The 21322-nt window shown below is 56.4% G+C and overlaps 13 protein-coding genes across 13 annotated transcripts; 5 read left to right on the plus strand and 8 right to left on the minus strand.

Moving 5' to 3' along the window:
• Positions 1-416: 416 nt before the first annotated feature.
• Positions 417-1807, plus strand: CC84DRAFT_587844 (AP endonuclease, family 2). Its single transcript, XM_018186795.1, has one exon. It carries the CDS (start codon positions 671-673, stop codon positions 1676-1678), a length of 1008 nt encoding a protein of 335 aa, XP_018039159.1. The 5' UTR covers positions 417-670; the 3' UTR covers positions 1679-1807.
• CC84DRAFT_1087432 (uncharacterized protein) lies at positions 1712-2989 on the minus strand (the record flags this gene model as incomplete). Its single annotated transcript, XM_018174204.1, has 3 exons — positions 1712-1767; positions 1819-2477; positions 2532-2989. The coding sequence occupies 3 exons, from the start codon at positions 2987-2989 to the stop codon at positions 1712-1714; spliced, it is 1173 nt and encodes a 390-aa protein (XP_018039160.1).
• Positions 2990-3552: 563 nt separating this feature from the next.
• CC84DRAFT_1086465 (uncharacterized protein) lies at positions 3553-4099 on the minus strand (the record flags this gene model as incomplete). The annotated part of the gene is made up of 2 exons (XM_018174164.1): positions 3553-3969; positions 4019-4099. 2 exons carry the CDS (start codon positions 4097-4099, stop codon positions 3553-3555), a joined length of 498 nt encoding a protein of 165 aa, XP_018039161.1.
• A 632-nt stretch (positions 4100-4731) lies between these two features.
• On the minus strand, positions 4732-6067 carry CC84DRAFT_1215267 (PWI domain-containing protein; the record flags this gene model as incomplete). Its single annotated transcript, XM_018182709.1, has 5 exons — positions 4732-4892; positions 5010-5288; positions 5337-5595; positions 5657-5821; positions 5873-6067. The coding sequence occupies 5 exons, from the start codon at positions 6065-6067 to the stop codon at positions 4732-4734; spliced, it is 1059 nt and encodes a 352-aa protein (XP_018039162.1).
• Positions 6068-6846: 779 nt separating this feature from the next.
• Positions 6847-8053, plus strand: CC84DRAFT_1215268 (uncharacterized protein; the record flags this gene model as incomplete). The annotated part of the gene is made up of 2 exons (XM_018182710.1): positions 6847-6979; positions 7026-8053. The coding sequence occupies 2 exons, from the start codon at positions 6847-6849 to the stop codon at positions 8051-8053; spliced, it is 1161 nt and encodes a 386-aa protein (XP_018039163.1).
• A 325-nt stretch (positions 8054-8378) lies between these two features.
• CC84DRAFT_1215269 (uncharacterized protein) lies at positions 8379-8681 on the minus strand (the record flags this gene model as incomplete). Its single annotated transcript, XM_018182711.1, has 1 exon — positions 8379-8681. One exon carries the CDS (start codon positions 8679-8681, stop codon positions 8379-8381), a length of 303 nt encoding a protein of 100 aa, XP_018039164.1.
• Positions 8682-8886: 205 nt separating this feature from the next.
• On the plus strand, positions 8887-10559 carry CC84DRAFT_1162641 (uncharacterized protein). The gene is made up of 4 exons (XM_018178049.1): positions 8887-9012; positions 9223-9248; positions 9323-9534; positions 9651-10559. The coding sequence occupies exons 1-4, from the start codon at positions 8971-8973 to the stop codon at positions 10076-10078; spliced, it is 708 nt and encodes a 235-aa protein (XP_018039165.1). The 5' UTR covers positions 8887-8970; the 3' UTR covers positions 10079-10559.
• Positions 10158-11636, minus strand: CC84DRAFT_1215271 (uncharacterized protein; the record flags this gene model as incomplete). The annotated part of the gene is made up of 1 exon (XM_018182712.1): positions 10158-11636. The coding sequence occupies one exon, from the start codon at positions 11634-11636 to the stop codon at positions 10158-10160; it is 1479 nt and encodes a 492-aa protein (XP_018039166.1).
• Positions 11637-11926: 290 nt separating this feature from the next.
• Positions 11927-14570, minus strand: CC84DRAFT_587529 (uncharacterized protein). Its single transcript, XM_018186793.1, has 3 exons — positions 13424-14570; positions 12465-13366; positions 11927-12412 (listed from the first exon to the last, which is right to left on the minus strand). Exons 1-3 carry the CDS (start codon positions 14356-14358, stop codon positions 12027-12029), a joined length of 2223 nt encoding a protein of 740 aa, XP_018039167.1. The 5' UTR covers positions 14359-14570; the 3' UTR covers positions 11927-12026.
• Positions 14571-15335: 765 nt separating this feature from the next.
• Positions 15336-16557, plus strand: CC84DRAFT_1085925 (golgi apparatus membrane protein-like protein tvp38; the record flags this gene model as incomplete). The annotated part of the gene is made up of 2 exons (XM_018174130.1): positions 15336-15808; positions 15861-16557. The coding sequence occupies 2 exons, from the start codon at positions 15336-15338 to the stop codon at positions 16555-16557; spliced, it is 1170 nt and encodes a 389-aa protein (XP_018039168.1).
• Positions 16558-17008: 451 nt separating this feature from the next.
• CC84DRAFT_1174225 (Ctr copper transporter) lies at positions 17009-17825 on the minus strand (the record flags this gene model as incomplete). Its single annotated transcript, XM_018180083.1, has 4 exons — positions 17009-17123; positions 17173-17449; positions 17487-17688; positions 17742-17825. The coding sequence occupies 4 exons, from the start codon at positions 17823-17825 to the stop codon at positions 17009-17011; spliced, it is 678 nt and encodes a 225-aa protein (XP_018039169.1).
• Positions 17826-18055: 230 nt separating this feature from the next.
• CC84DRAFT_1162646 (3-hydroxyanthranilate 3,4-dioxygenase) lies at positions 18056-18961 on the plus strand. Its single transcript, XM_018178050.1, has 2 exons — positions 18056-18308; positions 18365-18961. Exons 1-2 carry the CDS (start codon positions 18166-18168, stop codon positions 18852-18854), a joined length of 633 nt encoding a protein of 210 aa, XP_018039170.1. The 5' UTR covers positions 18056-18165; the 3' UTR covers positions 18855-18961.
• On the minus strand, positions 18914-21315 carry CC84DRAFT_1257584 (uncharacterized protein; the record flags this gene model as incomplete). The annotated part of the gene is made up of 5 exons (XM_018184748.1): positions 20984-21315; positions 20466-20935; positions 20027-20422; positions 19068-19979; positions 18914-19019 (listed from the first exon to the last, which is right to left on the minus strand). The coding sequence occupies exons 1-5, from the start codon at positions 21137-21139 to the stop codon at positions 18914-18916; spliced, it is 2040 nt and encodes a 679-aa protein (XP_018039171.1). The 5' UTR covers positions 21140-21315.
• Positions 21316-21322: the final 7 nt, after the last annotated feature.

Below are 21322 nucleotides of genomic sequence, written 5' to 3' on the forward strand. Positions count from 1 at the left end.
TTTACAGTCCAACTGCTGTTACCACGGTGCGCCGTCACAGTATCCAACCAAGATAAACATCCAAAGCCAGTCATCTTAGTTGCTCTCACTTACGATCTGTATCTTCGTGAAGACCAAGATCAATGTCCGGTTATCCCGTTTTATCCATCTACCTGTATCTGAAAACGTCTGTTTATCCATCCTGCATGATCTTGGCTTTCTCGTTCAGCCCTAGAGAAACGATAGAAACCAGAGGGGGATAATACCGCCAATGCATACTCCATCGAAACCTAAAGTCTGACCAAATTGCGAAAATTGTTTCCGAAGATTCTGGCTTTGCACGGATGCATTAAAACGGGGTGTGGTTGAAGTATCGTCCTCTCCTCTCCATTGTTTCTTCATGATATGTCAAGTATCCTTCCGCTCGTTGTATATGCAACCCACCATTCGCTCGCGCCGGAGGGAGAAGTGGACCCTCGTAGCTCTCCACGTACACTACCTGAGTCCGCGCGCGGGGTAACTTCCCCCGCAAAGTGACTATCCGTGGTGATTCCGCCGGGAATAGCTGCATAGAGCTGCCCATGATGCATTTATCGTTGACCCTTCAATGGCATGCATTCCGTATAGTTTCCATGCCCTTTGTGCAATCCACCTTCGTTGAATCCGCAAATACATCTTCTCCACCCCAACTATGTCCTCTCCTCTCGCAGCCTCCAGACTTGCCTTGAGCTCCTCCTGCCTCGGCCTCCACCCGTCACACGCACTAGACGACAAAATCGAAGCAGCAGCGAACCATGGATTCGCCGGCATCGAGATAGTGCATGGCGACCTAGAGCGCTACAGCCACACCAATGGCATTAGCATGATCTCAGCCGCACACCGCATCCGCGAATTATGCGACACGGTCAAGCTGCACATTCTCTCCCTTTGCCCTTTCGAGAATTTCGAGGGCAATCCGTCACCACTGGACCACCGGTTGGATGTCGCAAAACAGTGGATTCAGTTAGCAAGGGCGCTGAGGGCGGAGTATGTGCAGGTTCCCGCGCAGTTCGGGCAGGATGCTTCGACAAACAACTCAGTCATTGTTCGTGAGCTTCAAGACCTCGCCGACCTGGCAGCCGCAGCGGACCCACAGATCGGCATAGCCTACGAGCCCATGGGCTGGTCCATCTTGCACAAGAGCTGGGAATCCGCGCTGGCGTTCACGAAGCTGGTAGACAGGCCCAATTTTGGTATCTGCATTGACAGCTTCCATGTCGCATCACTCCTCTGGGGTGACCCGTCCCACGCCAGTGGGAAGTACCCTGATGCCGATCGCATTCTGGCTGCGTCGCTGGCGAGATTGGTGCTCGAACTTCCGCTTGAGAAGCTGTTCTACGTACAGCTTTCCGGCGGAGAGAGATTCTTGCCTGTTTACTCGTCACGGCATCCTTGGTATCTGGAAGGTGAAGCGAAGGAGTTCACGTGGTCTAGAAACGCGAGGCCCTTTCCGTTGGAGGCGGAGCTCAGAGACTATATGCCCGTCGTTGAGATTCTTCAAGCCATCGTTCAATCGGGATATAGAGGCTGGATATCGCTCGAGACGTTTGATCGGAGGATGCGGGAGCCCGATTTCGATATAGAGACTGCTGCGGCGAGGGCAGAGACATCGGTGAAGAGGTTGCGTCAAGCAGCAGGTAATAGGGCTGCCAACCTCTGAAAGAGAGCAATTCAAGCAGTCACCCTATCAATTTCAACCTTTGCGTCGCTTGCATAGGGCAGCAACGACACTGATATCATCGAGTTTGCCTAATATCGTAAGCTTCATCATAAAACAAGATGCAGCGTGAGTGTACTCACCCCCTCCGATGGACAACCCCTCGTCAATCGCCTTCTCCATGTACGGGCTCTCCGCGAAAGGGTCTTCAGCTATCGTCCGTGCAGCATTGACCAGCTCTTGTGCAACATATCGCATCCCGTCCGCATAGCTCTGTTCGGCAGGCTCCTTGTCTGGATGCGATAAACTCTTCTCGTCTAGCCACCTGTACATGCTGTCCACCACGTTCTCCACAACCTCATGCTCCCACAGATTATCAACCACACCATCCGTCATGGCGAGAACAATGTCGTCTTCCTCAATCTCGATGCGATCCATCACAGCGTTCTGCGTGGGCGTATCCGGGCTGTTTGTCCCCAGCTGGCGCGGGCAATCAAACCAGTGCCATTGCTCGGTGGTCTTGAAGACGACTTCCCTATTTTTCGGGCGTATGACCAGGATCTGCGAGTCGCCCAGCTGTGTGATGTACAGGACGGGGCGCGCCGGATTGTGAGCATCGGAACTGAGAAGCGCAGCGCATGCGGTTGTGGTGCCGTACCAGGCGTTCGGCTCGGACGTTGCTTGCTGCGTCTGCTCGAATGCCTTCTCGAGATACGAAACGGGGTCTGGCTCGTGCTGGGGGTCATACTTTGCGTGTTCGGCTTCCAGGGCCCAGAAATGGAGGATCAGTCTCGACCAGAGTCTGCGGGAAGATCAGCTGGCAGTTCCCCCCAATGTCATTCATCTAGCTCCTTACGCTGCATGTCCCTTCTCCTTGGTCGCCCAAGCCCCCACACCATCGTTTGCCCCGATAAAATAGTCGCTGACTAGCACGGCATCGTCCCCGTTTGTGACGCCCCGGATCATTTCACCATTGACCTTGGGCCGTCTGTCCCTGCTCTTGTGGTGCGTACTTAGAGGCTCGGAAAAGCTCGTCGATGGCAGCGACAGGAACGGCGGCGGGAACGGACGCGACGGACGCTTGTGGTACAGCGCATATCCAGCTTCAAAGTAGAAGGGCGGCTTCGAGACGGGCGGGGCAGCACCTTCTGGGACCGGGGTGGTCGTTCCCACCCTCGGTGTCTGCGCAGGACGCGCATAGAAACGCGCACTCGCAGCACGGGGCGCGAGACGTGGTGTTTGCGCGGGCTGCGTTCGCCGGGCGGCAGAGGCGTGCTGGAGCAGAACGCCGAGAGAGGAGCGGCGCGGGGTCATGCCAGCGATACGCGAGCGGACGAGCATAGGCGCGGTGGCCGCGTGCGCGTATGCGGTGCGGGCTCAGATGCGCATGGGAGCGGTTTGCTTTGACCACGGGTGTTTGTTGGGGAGGCGGACATGGCTCGGAATGGCTGGCTGCGCGCTGAATAATAAGCCGGTCGTGACGTCGCAGGGTATCCACGGCGCAGAGCGGTCGTCATCCTTCGGCCGCCGACAATCACTTGGTCGCTGGTGCACGTCGTCTCGCATTGGCAATTCGAACACAAAATACAAGAGACTACAAATTCTTGAAGTAAGCCTACGTCGGGGTAATCCACACCGACGTGGTCTGCATCTGCAGGTACCGACGGCGAGGAGCCCCCACGTGTTTGCTTTTCGCTGTCTGCGGAGTACCTGCGAAGCGGATTTATGCCTCAAACACAGAGATCCATTCGGACGAGGATCATGTTGAATGGGCCTCCAAGGCCACCTGACCGCCCATGCCAATCCCTCTCGAACGCCGCAGCAATGCATGCCATCGTATGACCTTCACCAGCCTGGATATATCTTTTCCACCATGCTCAACCTCTCCTCTTCACAAAGCTCTCCAGATCCTCCTTCGTCGCCACGCCCAGCACAAACTTCCTCGACCCGTCCGTCACAACCGCAAAGTCCTGCTTCCCCGACCCATCCACTCCGCCATTGAAAAACTCCTCCAGCTCCTCCAACGGTGTCTCCAGACTGATGACCTTGTACTTTGTGCCGCGTCTTCGGAATTTCTGCATCGCCGCCTCCACCGGGTCGCTGTCCTTGACCTTGCCTTCTTTGAGGAGCTGTTGGAGGCGGGGAATGCTGATGTAGCCGAGCAGCGCGCGGTTTTCAGATGTGACGGTGAGATGCGTGTAGTCGCGTTCGAGGCCCGACATGAGAGCGTGCGAGATGGGGTCTGTCGGTCGACATGATAGCGCGGGCGGAGGCTCAAGGTCTTCTACTGTTGCCTGTGACGCGTCAGTCGCGACGTGCAAAATCAGCGCCAAAGCTACCCACTCCGCGGTATTTGTTCGCCCATAGTGACTGATAATCGTCATTCGCTGTACTTGCAGCTGCGGGAGGCGCGTCGGCAGACATGGTCACGGACGGAGAGGTGGGGTGGCGGGGTAGCTTCAACTGTTAGAAGGAATCTACCGCTCGAGAAACTTCCCCGCACTAATGGCGCACGAGCCAACGGTGAAGCCCTGGAATTCGTCACGGCGGGAATAGTGAAAAAAGAATTCAAGGATAGCAATGGTATGTGGATTGAGACTGCACCCTTCTTCTATAACAAGTATGCTGCCAAGGACCCGCGTTGTAGAATGCGAAAGCAGCCTCCCAAAGATAGACATTCCACTAGTAGCTGTACGGTCATTTAACGCTTCATGAGCGCTTGATAGTCGACCGACTGGCTTAATCCGTACAAATAACGGTGTTTGTTCTGGGAACGTAGTAGTCGAGCCTTGGACAGTTGAGTGTTTCTCCAAACAGCAGCCTGATACGAACCTAGGATTGCGCGGACCAAAAACGTATCCTACAGGTGAGGACCGTCCGATTCGATTCTTTAGCGCGGCCTCATCCCCTGGCGACGGCTGTATTGCAGGTTTGAGGCAACCAAGTTGATTTTCGTTCAACTCAATCCTCCCCCGGTGTTCCTCCGGGCGATTTGGTGACCCGACGGGTGGACCTGCTGCGCGATCTTGACCTCGAGGCTGCCTGTTTACGCTTCTTCACATCAGCTCGTGGTTCAGAGTCTTCAGAAGATGAAGAACGTCTGCGTCTGTTCGCCTTTCGCTTAGGTTCTGGGGTAACAGACCGTGAATCGGGTGATCGGGATTCAACACGACTTCGTCGACGACGCGGAGGGCTTCGGGACCGGGAACGCGACAGCCTAAGTGATGGTGAGCTAGACTTGTCCTTCGGTGTAGGAGACCTAGAGCGAGGCCTGCGCAACCTCTTGCTGTCGTTGCTCGGGGAGATTGCCCTGTCGCGACTTCTAGCTCTATACCGACGTGGGGGTGACCTCGAAGGGGAGCGGCGGGAGCGGCGAGGAGGAGACCTAGAGCGGCCGGATGCGCCTCCCCGCGATCGTCGTGGTGGGCTCCTTGAGCGGCTCGAAGAGGGAGAACGGCGACGGCGACGAACGGGTGATCGAGACCGTCTAGGCGAAGGAGATCGACGGCGTTCGCGAGACCTGTCGCGACGTCCGGTGCCACGGCCGCGACCACGACCCTCTGGCACGTATACATCTCGCTCGCGACGCGGTGGCGGAGAGCCCCTTCGTCCGCTACGTTTGTCAGTATCCGATCGACTATGCGCGGCGTTCGCAACGTACGGAGGCGGAGACCTTCCGTCGCGACGTGGACCACGATCACCGCGGCGGTCACCACGATCACCACGGTCACCACGGTCACCACGGTCACCACGATCACCACGATCACCACGGAAACCTCCACGGCCGCGACCGCGCTCAGGACGGTCACGGCCCCGATCGGAACCACGATCGAAGGTCCGGTCGGAGCCACGGTCGGATCGTTCGTTACGGCGGAATGAATCGAGCATTTGCTCTTCTTCACGGCGGTGCTGTTGAGCGGCTTTAGATGCCTGTGTAGATCGTTAGCATCGTAGAGATGACCGACGCTGGAGTTGGTGGACCTTTTCCTGCTGAAGCTCAAGCTTCTTCGCCTCCAGCATCGCCGTCGGTACGCCCAATGGGCTTTCCTGCGCACTCAACATCAGATTCCAGAGCTCTTTGCAGAACTTGGGGCCTTCAGCGTCGAGGAAGCCTTGGAGCTGGACTTGGAGCTCCTTGATCTTAGGCTGCATTCCATACGTTAGCTTAAAAATAGCTCTGTCTCGGTGTATACTGACAAATTGATCCGTTTCCAGAATGTTGTATACCATGTCTACCACAATATCATCCTCTGGGAGGAATTCGTTGATCTTGCCGGCAATCCATGTTTTGATCACATCGAGGTTGACTTTCTTGGTGTCGACACGCTTCTCGAACTCGGGCGGGAATTTGGTCGCCTTTAGGACCCTCTGGGTTGCGGCATCTAGGGGCATCGTCGCGGTGCTGCCTCCAAATGCAATATGTCGTGATGCTAGAGGGGGCTGCGCGGGGTGGTTGCGCGTCGTGGAGGAACGAAGGAGCTCCACCAGAGCTGCTGCACGCTAGTGAGTCCGATTCCCAGCCAATCAGATCGTCGCTTTCTCCGCCCAGCATGCCCCCGGTAGGTAGGGGCGCAAACAATCGAGAGTGTCGGTGCACCAAGCAAGTGAGCAAGCACGTGGGGGTATACTGATTCTATGGTCAAGCGGACCGCTCCTTCTCAGGTTTGCCTGGCTGCAAGGGCTTCTTTTGCGGGCTGTCTCGTGCACCATTCGTTGCAAATGACCACCGTGATGGGATGAGCAGGAAATCATTCTCATATGCATCTTATCTCGGAGAGTGACTAGTTCTGATACCATTATTCCAAGACTGAGACACAGCAATTTGCATATTTGTTCTTGCTGTGTTGCTTCGACGGATCGAACCGAGAGATGAGACGTGACTGCCTCACTTGAATGCCGCCTTCTAGCCCTGATGAAGCGCAACTTCTATCGGTCGACACGCTTAACGGCGCAAACATGGTGCCGGGTAAAGCTAGCAAGATCGACAACAGCCCTCCGTCCATGCTCCACCCCTCACACCAATTCTATTTCCTTCGCCCCAGCGACTGCTTGCTGTGCCGTCTTATCCCATCCTTACCATCGCATATTACTCGCATTCCCTTTCTACTTCTCACCGGCACACTGAGGTTGGCTGGGCCGCGCTCTGTCACCGTTCTTCGCGCCATCACGCCATGTCTGATGTTGAGAACCCGCCATCCCCTCCCGTCGTCGAGATAGCACAGCCAGCTGATCCAACACCCACCAATGAGGAGCCACCCGTCCCTCCACCGCCAACTCCAGCAGCGGAGGAGGCGCCGCAGCCAAGTATTTTGGTGCATCTCTATTTTGATGCAAGCTGACTGTCTTGAAGTTCTTCCAGAGGACACCATGGCCATCACGACGGAAGACGGCAAGCCTATCGAGGCCATCGTGACTGAATCAGCTGAGGAAGGAGTTGCGACCGTCGAAGCTATTCTCGAGCCCGAGCCAGAGCCCGAACCTCCTCAACCGGAAGAGGAGCCTCCGAAGGGGCCTGAACCTGAACCTGAGCCAGAGAAAGAGCCCGAACCTGAGCCTCCCGTCGAAGAGCAAGCGGAACCGGAACCGGGAACTCCTACTAAAGAGAAAGTCGAGGAAGAGCCCCAGTCTAAGCCCTCTCCTGGAAAGGAAGAGCCGCCTTTTGGGCCTCCGGTGGAGAGGATAGCTGATCCCGAACCAGAGCCCGAGCCTGAGAAGGAACCGGAGCCAAAATCCGAGCCGGAAAAGGAGCCTGAGCCTGAAGAGCCGCTTTCTGCAGAGGTTGAGGCCGAAGAAGACCCTCCCCAGGAAGAATCAGCTCCTGAGCCCGTTGAAAAGAAGGTCGAGGAAGAACCCCGGCCAGAGCTCGAACCCGCTGCCAATGTGGACCCGTCCGTCGAAGAACCTGTTGAGGAAGAACCTCAGCTCGAACGTGAGCCGGAACCAGAGGCTCTCGCCGAAAAGGAGAAGCCCGAAACACTACCACCGATCGTCGAAAGGAAGGCGGAAGAGGAATCTCAGCCCGAACCTGAGCCGGGACCTGAGCCGGATTCTCCTCTCGAGGAAAGGAAGGAAGGTTCACCCGCGGAAGAGGTGAAGGAAGAAGAGCCTGTTGTTGAAGCAGTGGAGGAACCGAAGGCTGAGGAGCCACCACCGGCCGAGGAATCAAAGGCGGAAGAGGAGAAAGAGAAGCCTGCACCAGCGCCGGAGCCTCTCAAGCGCAAAAAGCGAGATGCTGTGCGGGCCAAAGCTGTCCCCAAGTTCCCCATCAAGCTCATTGCGGGCAGGGAGATTGGAGCTGCCGCAGTTTTCCTGATGAAGGAGAAGGCCAAGGGTGTCGATATCAAGCCGCAGCTAGATGCGCTGATGAAAGGAGGTTGAGGGACCGTGGCTGATCCTAGCTCATCGTGTACGAACTTTTCTCCCCTATTCTTGCTTGTTCGCTTTTCTCCCTTGTCTTTGAGTGAAAGGTCTTGGATTGTAGCAGGTCCGCAGTATCCTTCTTTTGGCAACGCATGCCCTCGTTCTGCCATTGCGCTCGTTCCTTATTGCCTAACACCCTTCGAACAGGACAAGACCTTGCTATGTCTCCCGGTCCGCCATATCAACTGTCCTAGCCTCTTGCTACTCGTGCATGGTCCTCATCGGCTCGATCTCCACCGTCCTTCGATGTATGCAGTCCCCCAATCCATTCAATCCGCTCCACTCACGACCCTATCCCCCCAACAGCGCGCTCCACGCTCGCCCGCGCCTCGGCCAGCCCCGCAGCCAGCTCTCCCCGCCGATGCGCCTCCTTGACGGCGTAATGCAGGGCGACGAGTTCTTTGGCGCGGGCGATGTCGGTGTCTTCGTTTGCATCATTCGCGTCGGTGGAGGTGGTATTTGGGGGATGGGCGGCGGCGGTGGAAGAAGTCGGGCGCGCGGACACGAGGGCCAGGGCGGCGGCGGGGTCAGTCAGGCGGAGGGAGACGAGGTCGGAGAGGAGGTGGGCAAGTTGGGGGTCTGGCATGTTGGATTGGACGAAGGCGGAGGGGAGGGCGGTTTGCGCGGGTTTGCGGGTAGGCTTTGAGGCGTCGACTGGTGGTGGAGAATGGTGGGCTGTGTAACGGGGAACAGTTGGAGTGCGATGGGGTGGGCCGACCTCGGCACGGCTGGGGTTCCGACGCGCCAGTCTGCGAGCGGTACGTCGGGAGCGCGGCCGTCAATCATTTGTCCACGCGTACATTAACACTCGTACATATTTATTCTGCTTGGATTCCATTTGGGTCAATTGTACATATTGTAAGAGATAGAACAGGATGGCGGCGAGCATACAGTCTATCAAGGCGGGTTGTCGGAAGGTACGTTTGTTTGCTGTGCTGTCCTTGGGATAGGGATAGGTGTGACGAGGGAGAAGAGCTCGGTGCTCTGTGAGCGGTCCAGCGAGTTGTAGATTGGAAATGTCTTGTGTGTTCGCATAGGATAGGCGCGGTCGCGAAGCTCTCTCCTCGCATCTGGTGTCGTCGACTCGCTCAACGAAGAATGCTTCTTCAACTGCTAACGCCGTACAGGTCATGTGCATAGGCCGGAACTATGCGTAAGCCCTCCCTTCCAGTGTCTCTTCCCCTCTACAAAGACGTAGAAAGAGTACGAATCTAACACCCCCTCCAGCGACCACATCGCGGAGCTCAACAGCGCGCGCCCCAAACAGCCCTTCTTCTTCCTCAAGCCCCCCTCCTCCATCCTGCTCCCGGGCGCAGGCCCCGTCCTCCGCCCCCGTGGCGTGACCATGCACTACGAAGTCGAGCTCGGGCTGGTCATGGGTAAGACGGTGCGCGATCTCGATCCGGAAGATACCAAGGGGGCCATGGACGCGATTGCAGGTACGTTTTTCGATTTTCATTACCAATCGTGCTTTCTACTGTCAGATATCATGACTACGGATATCATGTCCCGATACACATTAACTTTACGAGTCCCAACTGACATTGACTGCCAGGCTACCTCCTCGCCATCGACATGACAGCTCGCAACGTGCAAGACGAAGCAAAGAAGAAGGGCCTCCCCTGGTCCATCGCCAAAGGCTTCGATACCTTCATGCCCGTGTCAAATCTCATTGCCAAGTCGCGGATCCCCAATCCGCAGAACGCGCACATATGGCTGTCTGTTAACAATGAGGTCAAGCAGTCTGACAACACGGAGCTGATGCTTTTCCGGATTCCGCGGCAGCTGAGCGACATCAGTCGTGTGATGACGCTGGAGGCGGGTGATATTATTTTGACGGGGACGCCGAAGGGGGTGGGGCCGGTCAAGACGGGGGATATTATGAGGGCGGGATTGAAGGTTGATGGGAAGGATATTGAGGAGGCGAATCTTGAGGTGCCGGTGGCTGATCGAGAGAATCTGTACGAGTTTAAAGAGACGTAGGATGTAGGGAAGCTGGTGAAGAAAATATCAAGAATGTCTGCCTGGTTCAAACTTGATGTGTGGACGTGCTTCTACGTGTTCATTCATCTGGAACAGGGGGCAGCCGACGTGGTTTCGTCTTCAACCCCTTCGTAGTTCTAGAGGTGCTGCCATAGACCGGACCCGCCGTCTTCTGTGGCTGCTGGGTCTGGTCCCATCCAAGCTCATAAAATGTGGCATTGGCTGACCTTCGACGACTCCTCCGGGCTGGCTGTTGCTGCTGTTGCTTCTCCCGTGATTTGCCTTGGTCTTTTTGGGCTGGGTTGACCTGTTGGCGTGAGGAAGACGCCACATGAGGCTCTTTGGCAGGTCTCGGTGTTGAGATTGGGGAGCCTGATCGCTTCTTGCTCATACTGGCCGGGAGTTTGACTACCTTGCTGGGTAACGGTTTTGGTGCTGGTTTGGGTCCCCGATTGGCGACGATTGGGGGCTGCATCTTGGGCTGCTTTTCTGACCTAGACTGGACCATTGTTTGGGGGGTTGATAAATTCTTCGGTAGAAATCTTGTTTGCGTTCTCGAGTGTTTCTCAGGACGTGCTTTTGACTGAGCTTTTGGCTGAGGCCTTGTGTGAGTCTCCGTGGGCTTTTTTTCCGGACCTAAGTGTGAGGGTGGCGAATTTGGATTGCTCGGAGGGACAAAGGGTATGAAGGTCGCATCCAAGTCGAGGCTCTCAATGTCCCCAGCCGGCGCACTGGTCTGCGTAGTACCTTGCGTCTCTACCTCTCGAGGTGCTTGCTGTGCCTTCGACGGAGGATTGCGTGCTGTCTGGTGCAAGACCTGTGCCCGGGAAGTAGATATGTTCGCACAGCCATTGGCAGGATGGTTCGGGGTTGTAGCTGAGTTTGTTGGCCTTGATAACATGTCAGGACTCCTCGGCACTTGTATATACGGCTGCTGGACTTCCGCAGTCCTCCCGGTCGCCGTCAACTTCGCCACTTCTGTCCGCAACGTTTGCAAGTCGCCACTGTATTTCTTTGAGAACTCTTCCTGCATGTTCCGAATCTGTGCAGCCTCCCGTGACCTCTGAAGCTCCAGCATCTCCAGTCGAGCATCAAGACTCTCCATCTCATGAACGTGCTTCCGACCCACGCTGTTCTTCAAGCCCTGAATCTCTCTCTCAGCACTCTCCACCCGCGGACCGAGCGTGGACAGGTCCACGATGCTGTCATCCAGCTCCCGATACGATGACATGAGCTTCTGCACCCTCTCCTGCGTCTTCCGAAACTCCCCCATGTCCTTGTCCATGTCGACGAGCCGCTTGTGCACGCCGCTCATAAATTCCTGCTGCTTTGCCTCGATCTGGTCGACGTCGTGCTTGATGAGGCTGAATTCTCCTGCCATGCTGGTACAAGTCGTCGCCGCTTCTTCCGCTACCTGGACACGCCTCTCTTGGTCGGTGAACTTCGCTTCGAGGGCGTTCATTCGGCGGAGGAGCGTGTCATTGTGTCCCTGTAGCTCGTGCCGCCAAAGTAGATCAGATGGGGGAACTGGCCCGGTCGGGCGTGCAGGTAAGGGCATGTCTCGACTGCCGTCTGAGCGCGATAGAGCTCACGGCTGCTCTCGGCAGATTGGGTTGTGTGCGAATTTGAGATTCAAGGTGTTGCAACTGTTGTAGGGAGAAGGCCGAACTTCAAAGCACAATGTTCCAGAGGATTTAAATCGTCAACATCGAGGTATGTGTGGGTGAGGATCTTGAAGCGGAGAAGTGCGGGGTGACAAGGTGAAAGAAGGCGCGGTTGTCGTGCTTGCCATTGGTGTAGTTCGCCCCTTCCTCCTCACCAGACGCATGGACCGAGGAGCCGCATCTCATTTCTGAAAACAATTAACAGAACGTGTTGAAGAAACACAAAGCAAACAGCGAATGAGAGTTCACGTGATTCTTATTGCTTTACCTACTACAGGCATGTGTCATATCGCTGCCCGTTTCGGTCCTTTCGGCGCATCCAGCACCTCATCCCTCTTCATGATCCTCACCTTGGTGTCCTTCTTGAGGTCGTCGACATCGGTCGTAGCCCCATTCTCTGTCTCTTTGGCCCGCTCCGCAACGCTCTTGTCGTAGCTGCTAGGGTCAATACCCAGGATGCCACCAACATTGTTGCGGTCTCCAGGCACGGAAAATTCGCGGAAAGCATACCGCCACTCGTTGAGATGACCGCGTATTGCCTTGCCGACTTTGTCCTTGCCGTTCTTGGAATGGTGGCCTGTGCCGGTAATGGCGTAGACAGGACGTGAGGACTGCTTGTGCTTTGTGAGTATGCCTTCCAGATACGAGACTGCTTCGTCTGGATGGAGACCTGTTGTTGTCAGCATTGTTTGCAACACATAGAATGAACAAGAAGAACTTACCATGAAGATCAACGTAAAGCTCACGCGCGTCCGCCCCATCATCTTTATTGCGTTCTTCATACAAAATCTGAGCGGCCTTGCGATGGGCTTCTCGCATCAGGTTGTTCTCGCTCTGGCCGCGAAGAGACAGCGCCTTCGCGGCACGGGAGTCGCTGCGATTCCAAGCTTGAGCAGCGCTCTGCAAAAACTTATTTCGTAGACTCCCATGCTTGAAAGCCTCTTGCCGAGCTTGCATATATGCCGTGTTGCACTTCTCGCCAGTCTCCAGCCAGGGAATGTGTTGCGGAGCAGCAATCGCTTGAGCAGCGGCGCTGTTCTCTCGCGAGCCAGTAAAACTTTTTGTGGGACGCAGACCTTTCCTAAGCTGCGCGGGTGCTGGCGAGGGTGACATGCGTACGACTTCTGCGAGGTTGTTCGGCCCGGTGGGCTCTTTGTTATTGTGTCCATGCCCACCACGTTTGCCATGGTGTCGTTTTCCAGCTTTGGCCGCGGCTGCAGATCCTAGGCTGGGGAATGCTTCATTGTCATCTACAGCGGGGACCAAAGGGGTGGGCGCTCGGGACTGCTGACGGCTGGTGTTCCTAGACTGCGGGCGGCTTAGGCTGCCGGGAGTAAAGGTGGGGAAAGGGCTCAAGCCCGGAGGGGGATGCTTCGGAACACCGGTGAGTCCGTACAATTGCTCGAGGGAAGCCGTGTCCATGGCCGCAAACTGAGGGGTCCAGCCAGCTGAGCTAGTGTTCTGAAGGCTTGGAAACTCGTAATCCTGCATCTGGAAGTTTGGGAGTGCTGACTGGAGTGGGGGCGTGGATGCATCTGAGATAGCTAGACGGGCCATTACTTGAGTAGGGTCGTGCGAGAACATGCATGTGCTTCCAGCAAGGCAATTGCCGTTGAGGAAGTATCTGGAAGATAGTCAACATCAATCACTAATGATAAGACTGGAACAAGGCGGTACTCACTTGCACAGTGTCTTGGTCGTATCATGGCTGAATCTACAATCGGCTCTCGCACAAGATCCCGAAGACAGGAAGTATTTGCAGATAATGTTGCTTTTCGCCTGACCAGCAGGTGTGGCGGGACGGAATGCGGGGCTCATCGACTTTCCGACCTGAAAAGTGGTCTGCTCGGGGACGGTGACGGGCACTGGCTGGCCATCGAGCGTTTGGCTACCCATGAGCGTAAGAAGAGCAGCACTCAGATCATATGCATTGGCCTCGAGGGCCTTTTCGATGTCCTCGTCGGGCCGGTCATCGCGGAGAATAGATCGCAGCATGTCATACGGACCCATATCTACAGTCTGAGGCTGAACCCACTCGGCCGCCGCGCCGTTGAGCGTGCCGTCGCCGAGTAAGGAGGAGGATTCGGTGCTCCCAGAGTCATCGTTCACAAGCCAGTCTACGGAATCGCTACCAAGGTCACCATAAAGCTCAGTGTTTGGACTCGTGCCCTCGCTGAACTGGTACGCGCTCAGGCTAGGGCTATGGGGGATGTGGGGACTCGAGAAGGCGAGACGCGGCGATGGGCGCGGAGAAGTGAAAGGAGAAGCATTGGAGGATTTGGCACGGGTGAAGGCGGGCGGCGCGATGCCGAAGCCGGGAGGAGGGTGTATCGTCCGCGGCGAGTGGCTGACGGGCGTGGGCGCGCGGTTCATCTGCCACGGGGCGGGCGAGGCGCGGCGGATGACGGTATGGCGGCTCGGGGGCGGCGAGCTCGAGGAGCTGCCTGCGTCGCGGAAGCGCCAGAGGCAGTCGAGCACGGCGTTCTCCAGGGGCTTTCCACAGAGCCCAGTCTTCTTGGCCAGCACCAGCTCCAGCTGGTCTGTCTTGTCCTCTTCGTCCAGCGCATCGTTCTGTAGAACCGGCAGCGCGGCATCGTAGACGTCGTCGGAGACCATGGTCGCGGTCACCACATGCACGCAGCGGCGGCGGTGCAGTCGTCGGTGTTGCAGGCGCGGTGGGGAGGTGTCGTTGAGCAGCGGCGCGCGGTGTCGGGGCCCAGGGAGGCGTCGGGCGGATTAAAGGTGTCTGGCTGGGCGCGGCGCGCCAGGGCAAACAAAAGCAACGACAGCACTGGAAAGAGTCTGGCAGCCGCGGGGGGCAGCAGCTCTGCCTGGCCGAGTGAGGGACGCGGGAATGATGCACTGGACGAGCTTGGCTGGCTCGTCCCGGGCGCGATGTCCTCGCTCCTCTAGCTCGAGCGTTAGCCTTACGTTGGCGGGCAGATGCTGTGGGGAACCAGGATCCTGGTGGATCGACTGCGTGTGCTTTCACCAGCACTGTTGCAGCGCAGTCGCAGGGCACGGGGTGGCGCAGATGAGTGATGGTGAGCGCAGCAGAGGGCGCGCTGACGGACACGCTGACACTTTATTGCTTCACTCGCGCCGGCAGGCCTCGCTGCCGCCTGCGGACCTCGAACGAGGCCAGGTCACGTGCAGATCGATCTCCAGTTCCCGGCGACTACCACCCAGATGGGATCGGATCCGTGTCGCAGCGTACAGGCCGCAGTTGCTCGAGGCCGCTGCTGCACTGCGGCGAAGCGGGGAGGCAACGGGCACACCGGCGCAAACATGGCGTCTACCGCACACAAACTTCCCCAAGGGACGACTGCTGGTCTGCTGTGTTAGGGCCGAGTGGTGCTAGTGTAAGCAGCACCGCCGCTGCGATGCTGGTTTCATCATCGCGCTGTGTTAGTCGCCAGTCCACGTCCCCCGAACGCCTACCGTGTCTCGCCCTCCTTCACCCCCAGACTCGGAATGTTCGCTTCCAGCGTGCCGTGAGCAACCGAGTAACCTGTATACCTCGTCCGCGCCCTGTCTCCGCATCGTCGACGGCGTTTCCGCTGCACCTCCGCTTACTTCCGCCGCCCTCCGCCATGCCCGTCGAGGAAGACTACGATGCGCGCGCCCTAGCCCTGCCTTTGGACGACGACGAGTCTCCCGAACGAAGCCCCAGCCCCATCTGGAGTCGCCGCTCACACTCGAATTCATTCCGCCAGAACAGACCGCACTCTGCAGGTCATGCGCGGCCACGGTCCCGGATACGGACGCTGGTGGACAACTACAACAAGCTCAACCACCAGTTCATGAGCCGATATGAGAAGCTGTCGCCATTCAAGAAAGTCTTGTTCTCAGTGGGGGGAATAGTCCTATTCGTCTTGTCAATATTGTTCCTCGTATACAACGAGAAGATATTCCACGCCTTCTTGCCCGCCGCGAAGAAGTGGAGAGACATCACCGCTGGCTGGCTGATACTCTGGGCCCTGATCTTCATCGTATCGTTCCCGCCATTGATCGGCTACTCCAGCCTCCTGACCATTGCCGGCTTCGTCTACGGCTTTCCAAACGGGTACGCATCCCACGTCCTCCATCCCTCTGACCCGCAGTACTAATTCCCCCAGCTGGTTCGTCGCCGCAACCGCCACCGTAGCCGGCTCCACCGCCTCATTCCTCGCCTCGCGCTCCCTCCTCAAAAACATGGTCCACCGCCTCGTCGCGCACGACAAGCGCTTCGCCGCGCTCGCCCTGACGCTCAAACACGACGGCCTCAAGCTGCTCATCATGATCCGCCTCTGCCCGCTGCCCTACTCCCTCTGCAACGGCGCTATCGCTACCTTCCCCACCGTCTCCGCTGCCTCCTACGCCCTCGCCACCGCAATCGTCTCCCCGAAGCTCCTGCTGCACATCTTTATCGGCGCGCAGCTCGCCATCATCGCCGAGAACGGCGGCAAGATGGATGCGAAGAGCAAGGCGCTGAGCTACGTGAGCATAGCGATTGGCGGCGTCGCAGGCGTCACGACAGGGTGGTTCATGTACAAGAAGACGAAGGAGCGGGCGGCGCAGTTGGAGGCTGAGGAGCGCGCGGGCGTGAGGCGCATGTCGATTGAGGAATTGGAGAACGAGTATGCGGATGATCCCGCGGCGCTGGAGGCGGCGGAGACGCTGAGGGAAGACGACGACGATATTAGTCTGCGGACGGGCTGGGGTGATGAGTACCATGATGATGTTACCGATGCGGAGGACGATGCGCTGGAGATCCCGGACGATCCTTTTGGCGCGGGGGATGCTGAGAGGGAGGACGACGGAACCAAGAAGTAGGGGCTGTAGATATGTACAATACGTGTACAATATGCTTGGGATTGGATGCGTTTTGGTTCATTTCAAGGTGGCATTCGAGCCATATGATGGGATGCATATAGACGCTTGCGGCGGCAGTCCGCTATAGATGCACAGCAATGACGCACAATGCTACGACATCAATCCAGTCTTTTTTTTTTATCTTGCAATCAGTGTTCAATCAAATCCTCATTGGTATCAGCATACAATACGCCCCTCGTCGTACCTTCCACGCGACCCTCCCAACTTTCGCGCAACTACCTCTGCCTGACCCATCTCGTCCATCTTATCGAAGGCAAGCCTAGAAGGTGCTGATCTGAACGTGTATTCCGTCGAGGCCAACACGGTGCACAGTATCCAGCGACACATTCAAGCCGCCTGCTTCATCAAGCCATGGCGCTTACACCTCATCTGCTTTCTTTGACACATGCATCTAATGGCACGCCGCCGTCTTCGCTGACGGGCCCCCGCTGAACAGCAAATACCCCACAAACGCGCCCACGGCGACCGAGAGCATGACCCACCCGTTGTACGTCATAAACAGCAGCCTCCGCCTGAGTCAGCACGGGAGCGTAAGAAGGGACGAGGGCGACTCACATGATGAAGAACGAGTAGAAGACCTGGACCGCATAGAACAGCGCCTTGACAGTCTTGGTCTGCTGTTCCGAGGCAGAAGCGGAGGTCCGGCCATGTCGTCCTGGCCACAGCAATGAGCTCGATTCAGAGGATTCGTCTGGGGCGTGCGCAGCGTCTACGGGGCGCTTCTCAGCGATGCTCCACTTCACCCGTTCGTCCCTCGACATGTTCTTCCTGCCTTCATCCACGCTTACCTCCAGCATATCTCCGCCAGTTCTTGTAGTCCGCATACACGTGCCTGATCAAAGGAGGGATGAAGAAAGTGCTGGACTCACGAGAGAGATCGTCACCGCTGCTCCTCCCCTCGCTGACCCGCTTCGTATGCGCATCGTATCTCCTGCTCGCCTCGCGTACGGCCTCGTAGCCCGCCGTCATGAGCACGATGGCGAGTAAGCTGAGAATCAGCGTGCCGGTTCCGGAAATGTGCCACGACTTGAAGACGATGCAGAGGTCGGTGGTGTCCCATGTGAAGAGCATCTGTCAACATATCCGTTAGAGGAAGGAAGGAAGGGGGAGAGAGGCAGGCCCACGTTCATGTTGCACTGCGGACCGTGGTCCATGCCGGGCATATTGTGGCCTTCGTGGCCGCCGTGGTCCATGTGGGAGTGATCCATTTTGTGTATAGTTTGTAGTGTAGAGGGTAAGATGTGATGTGAGAGAAGGAGGTCAGGCAGAGAGCAGCCGGCTCGCTAAGTCGCTATCTGGCACACGATGCGGAGGTGTTGCACGTCTCAGGCACATGGTCCGTGCTCACCGTGCTCAAGCTCGCCGCGGGGTTTCGGTCGCGTGGGCGGCGGCGGGGCGGGAGCATGCAGCGCAAGCGCCACCCAGGGTTCACTCGCGGCCGCGCTTCGGTGGTGGCCAGCTCGCGCCGTTACAAATACATATTTCGACGTCACAAAAGACCTATAGGTCGCTTCTGGGAACGTAGTTCATACAAAAGTTGGAGGAAATATGCAAGCACTGCGACCAGCGCTCCAGCTGCTCCGAGCGCCAGGCGCACACACACCGCAGGCTCCCGCAGCCACCGCACATCGCTTCTTTTCGCGCACGCGACCAGCGCGGTTATTAGGACCGCCTGTGAACATTCCAAAATGGTATTCTCCATGCGCTTTCATTAGCATTATTACTCTGCTAAACCCTCTTGCCGCAGGGTCGCCGAAAACTCGCACATGCTCCAACCGCCCGTGAACAACTACTGCGTCTACAACGACTCGGCCACCGTCATGATTGTAGGCGGTCCCAACGCGCGCGCCGACTACCACATCAACTCCACCCCGGAGTGGTTCTACCAGCATAAAGGCCGCATGCTGCTCAAAATCATCGATGAGGGCGAGTTCCGCGACGTGTACATCAACGAGGGCGATATGTTCCTGTTACCGCCGGACACGCCGCACAATCCGGTGCGGTTCGCAGATACGGTAGGCATTGTGCTGGAGCAGAAAAGGCCGAAGGATAGCATCGACAAGCTGAGGTGGTATTGTCAGCACTGCAGGGAGCAGGTGCATGAGGCGAGCTTCCACTGTTCGGATCTGGGGACGCAGATCAAGGCTGCGGTGGAGGCTTTCCAGAGGGATACGGAGGCGAGGACGTGCAAGAATTGCGGAACGTTGTGTGATACTGCGCATAAGGCGAAGGACTGATTGATAAACCGAGATATGATGTAGGTTAACAACTGTACATTAGGAATTGTGTCTAGCGGTCATAGACCCTTCCACAGCATCTTCGCAATGTGATCGGCCTTCTTTCTGCTTGGTCTGATGAGGCCGAGAAACTTGAGCTCGGCGAGGGCGCGTTGAAAGAGTGCCCTGGTGTGGTTAGGATCGTCCGACATAGTTGAGGGTTTCGTCACATACATGGTTTGCGACTGGTCGTCTTCGTCGTCCTTGCCGACAATTGCATGGAAAGCAGACCACAAATCGGTAGCGTTGATTATAGCCCCGGATTCCAGATACAACTGGTAAACGATAGCAGTCGCAGGTTGCGTGCCCGCAAGAGTATTTTCAGCGTCTTGCATGTTGCCGCAGCATTCGCAGCCTAGATAGTCGTGCGGTGTGGCAAGGGCGCGCTCAATGGCCAAGCGGGGCCTGGGCTGGAAGACCTCGGTATGCGGAGACTTTAGATCGTAGACGAGGACTTCGTAGAGGAAGAGCGTTCTCGTGTCAATAAGAGCGAAGCGGAAGTACGACTCCAGTTGTTGGCAGAATCTCGCTACGATCCCCGAGTAGGCCTTATCCTGCTCAGATAGGGCAGCTTTATGCTTGCTGAGGAGGACTTTCTGGGCTACTACGGTCGTTCTCACGCTCTCATTACGTACATCATCTTGACTTCTCAGCGGCTCTGAGCTTGCATTACCTTCAATAAGCGTCTTCAGCTCGCGCTGCAGTTGTTCCAGGTCAATGGGAATATCGATTTCTTTGGCATGTCGGCCAACGTCTTCTGTGGTAAGACCTATCAATGAATCGATAAGGCGCGCTAGCCTATCGGACGGAGTCTTTTTGATGGAGAGCATCGTCTCGCGAAGGAGTGGGGAATCTAGCAGCTCACCAGAGGCTGCTCGGGACCAGACATTGGAAAGGCGGACTTTTGGTGTGATTCCTAGCGACTCGCGTATCCGTGTCAAGACTATTGCGGCGATGCTGAGTGAAGACAGGGCATCCTGTACGGTGACGATGAGCTCTTTAATGACTTCAAACAAAAAATTATCGGAGCATAACAGCTGCCGCACGCTTCGCGTGTCGCCGACTTCGAGCTTCTCCTCAACGTATCTTGGGGTCGTCAGTCACGGTGTGGATTAGCGGCTCTGATTACTTACCTCCTGAATGATGGTAGGTTCCGGATTGCCTCGAATGCGTCGGACGAAAAGTCTTTAAACTTGGGATCGTTTTTCAAGAAGATGGTCGTAGGATTGGCGTAGAAATGTGACATGTACGCATATTTGAGACCATGAACAAAGTCTTGTATGTTCTGCACATGGTCCTTCTGCCTTTCGAGGATGCGTCGACACAGGTTGGGGCCGATATGAGGTTCAGTGTCAGGGTGGGCAACAGTCGCGCGGAATAACTTCTCAATTATATCATCTGATTGAGTGACGTCGAACTGTTGGCCATCGAGGTAGCGCAAAGACTTCCCCAATAGCCGTTCCTCAAAGCTTTCGCTTGATGTAGCAATACCGAAAAGTAAAACAAAAGGCAGACGATCAAGCCAGGAACTAAAACGGTTAAACCTTGCAGGTATCATGCTGGGTTGCTTACTAGAATAGATCGACCATCTCGATCAGTACTGCTGTATCAAAGGCCTCGCTGTCTTGGATCGCTACAACGATGCTCTGCACCATGTTTCTCGAGGTCCATTCCTGGATATGGCCAAGATCGAAGTTGAGGAGCTTCGGGCCTCGCCTTGATGAAGTCGCGAATCGGCCGATCTCGTCTTCATCATCATCATCCTCTTCGATTCGTGACGTGACCTTTTTTATTAAAATTTTCAGCAAGGTTTTGAGATTCGGGCTTTCTCCGGACGTCAAAACAACATAGGAGCTATTCGTCTCATCTCTGATTCTTCGTCCCAGTCGTTCGAAATAGGGCCCATGGGAAGCAATGCTGGGTCCAGCGACAATGAGCCCGGTTGGGATAGATATCCGCGGTGCATCTTCCGACGGTGCATTAGCCGCTACGAAGTCGATGATTTTACCTTGCGTCGCTCTATCCGCTTCCTCTAGTGTTCTCTGCAAGACGTCAGCACCATTTTGTTAGACACATGAAACGCAATGTACCTGTATATTCTTCTCTTGCTCAGCCCAAGTCTTGCTATATATCTTCAGTCGCTCTGAGAGGCCTGCATGAGGGTCTGATTCAGACGTTCGCTGACGCTTCGAAGGTCGTGACTCGTGCTCTGGAGGCGCATACATGTAGCATTTCTTTGTTTCCATTGTGTCGATTGGCTTGAGTTGATGGAACAATTGGCGTGATTGAAGATGCAGAGCTTAGGGGCCCGACGCGGAAAGTGCTCGTCGTCCGCTAGCGCCGACGCGCAAACACGTGACCCTGGAGCTTGGCTGAACCTGCATCTCAGGTATACCTTGTACCTAAATTGCACAGTGCAAATCGAAGAA

The sequence above is a fragment of the Paraphaeosphaeria sporulosa genome, assembly GCF_001642045.1.
Source record: "Paraphaeosphaeria sporulosa strain AP3s5-JAC2a unplaced genomic scaffold CC84scaffold_3, whole genome shotgun sequence".
NCBI classification, from domain to species: Eukaryota; Fungi; Ascomycota; class Dothideomycetes; order Pleosporales; family Didymosphaeriaceae; genus Paraphaeosphaeria; species Paraphaeosphaeria sporulosa.

Bases quoted from the DNA above. Each gene is read 5' to 3' on its own strand.
- CC84DRAFT_587844 (XM_018186795.1), top strand. From the start codon at position 671: ATGTCCTCTCCTCTCGCAGCCTCCAGACTTGCCTTGAGCTCCTCCTGC.
- CC84DRAFT_1162641 (XM_018178049.1), top strand. From the start codon at position 8,971: ATGGCGGCGAGCATACAGTCTATCAAGGCGGGTTGTCGGAAG. The intron at 9,013-9,222 runs GTACGTTTGTTT...AACGCCGTACAG, and splicing joins TCAAGGCGGGTTGTCGGAAG to GTCATGTGCATAGGCCGGAA. The intron at 9,535-9,650 runs GTACGTTTTTCG...ATTGACTGCCAG, and splicing joins GGCCATGGACGCGATTGCAG to GCTACCTCCTCGCCATCGAC.
- CC84DRAFT_587529 (XM_018186793.1), bottom strand. From the start codon at position 14,358: ATGGTCTCCGACGACGTCTACGATGCCGCGCTGCCGGTTCTACAGAAC. The intron at 13,367-13,423 runs GTGAGTACCGCC...ACTATCTTCCAG, and splicing joins ACGACCAAGACACTGTGCAA to ATACTTCCTCAACGGCAATT. The intron at 12,413-12,464 runs GTAAGTTCTTCT...TGACAACAACAG, and splicing joins GCTTTACGTTGATCTTCATG to GTCTCCATCCAGACGAAGCA.
- CC84DRAFT_1162646 (XM_018178050.1), top strand. From the start codon at position 18,166: ATGCAAGCACTGCGACCAGCGCTCCAGCTGCTCCGAGCGCCAGGCGCA. The intron at 18,309-18,364 runs GTATTCTCCATG...CTCTTGCCGCAG, and splicing joins CCTGTGAACATTCCAAAATG to GGTCGCCGAAAACTCGCACA.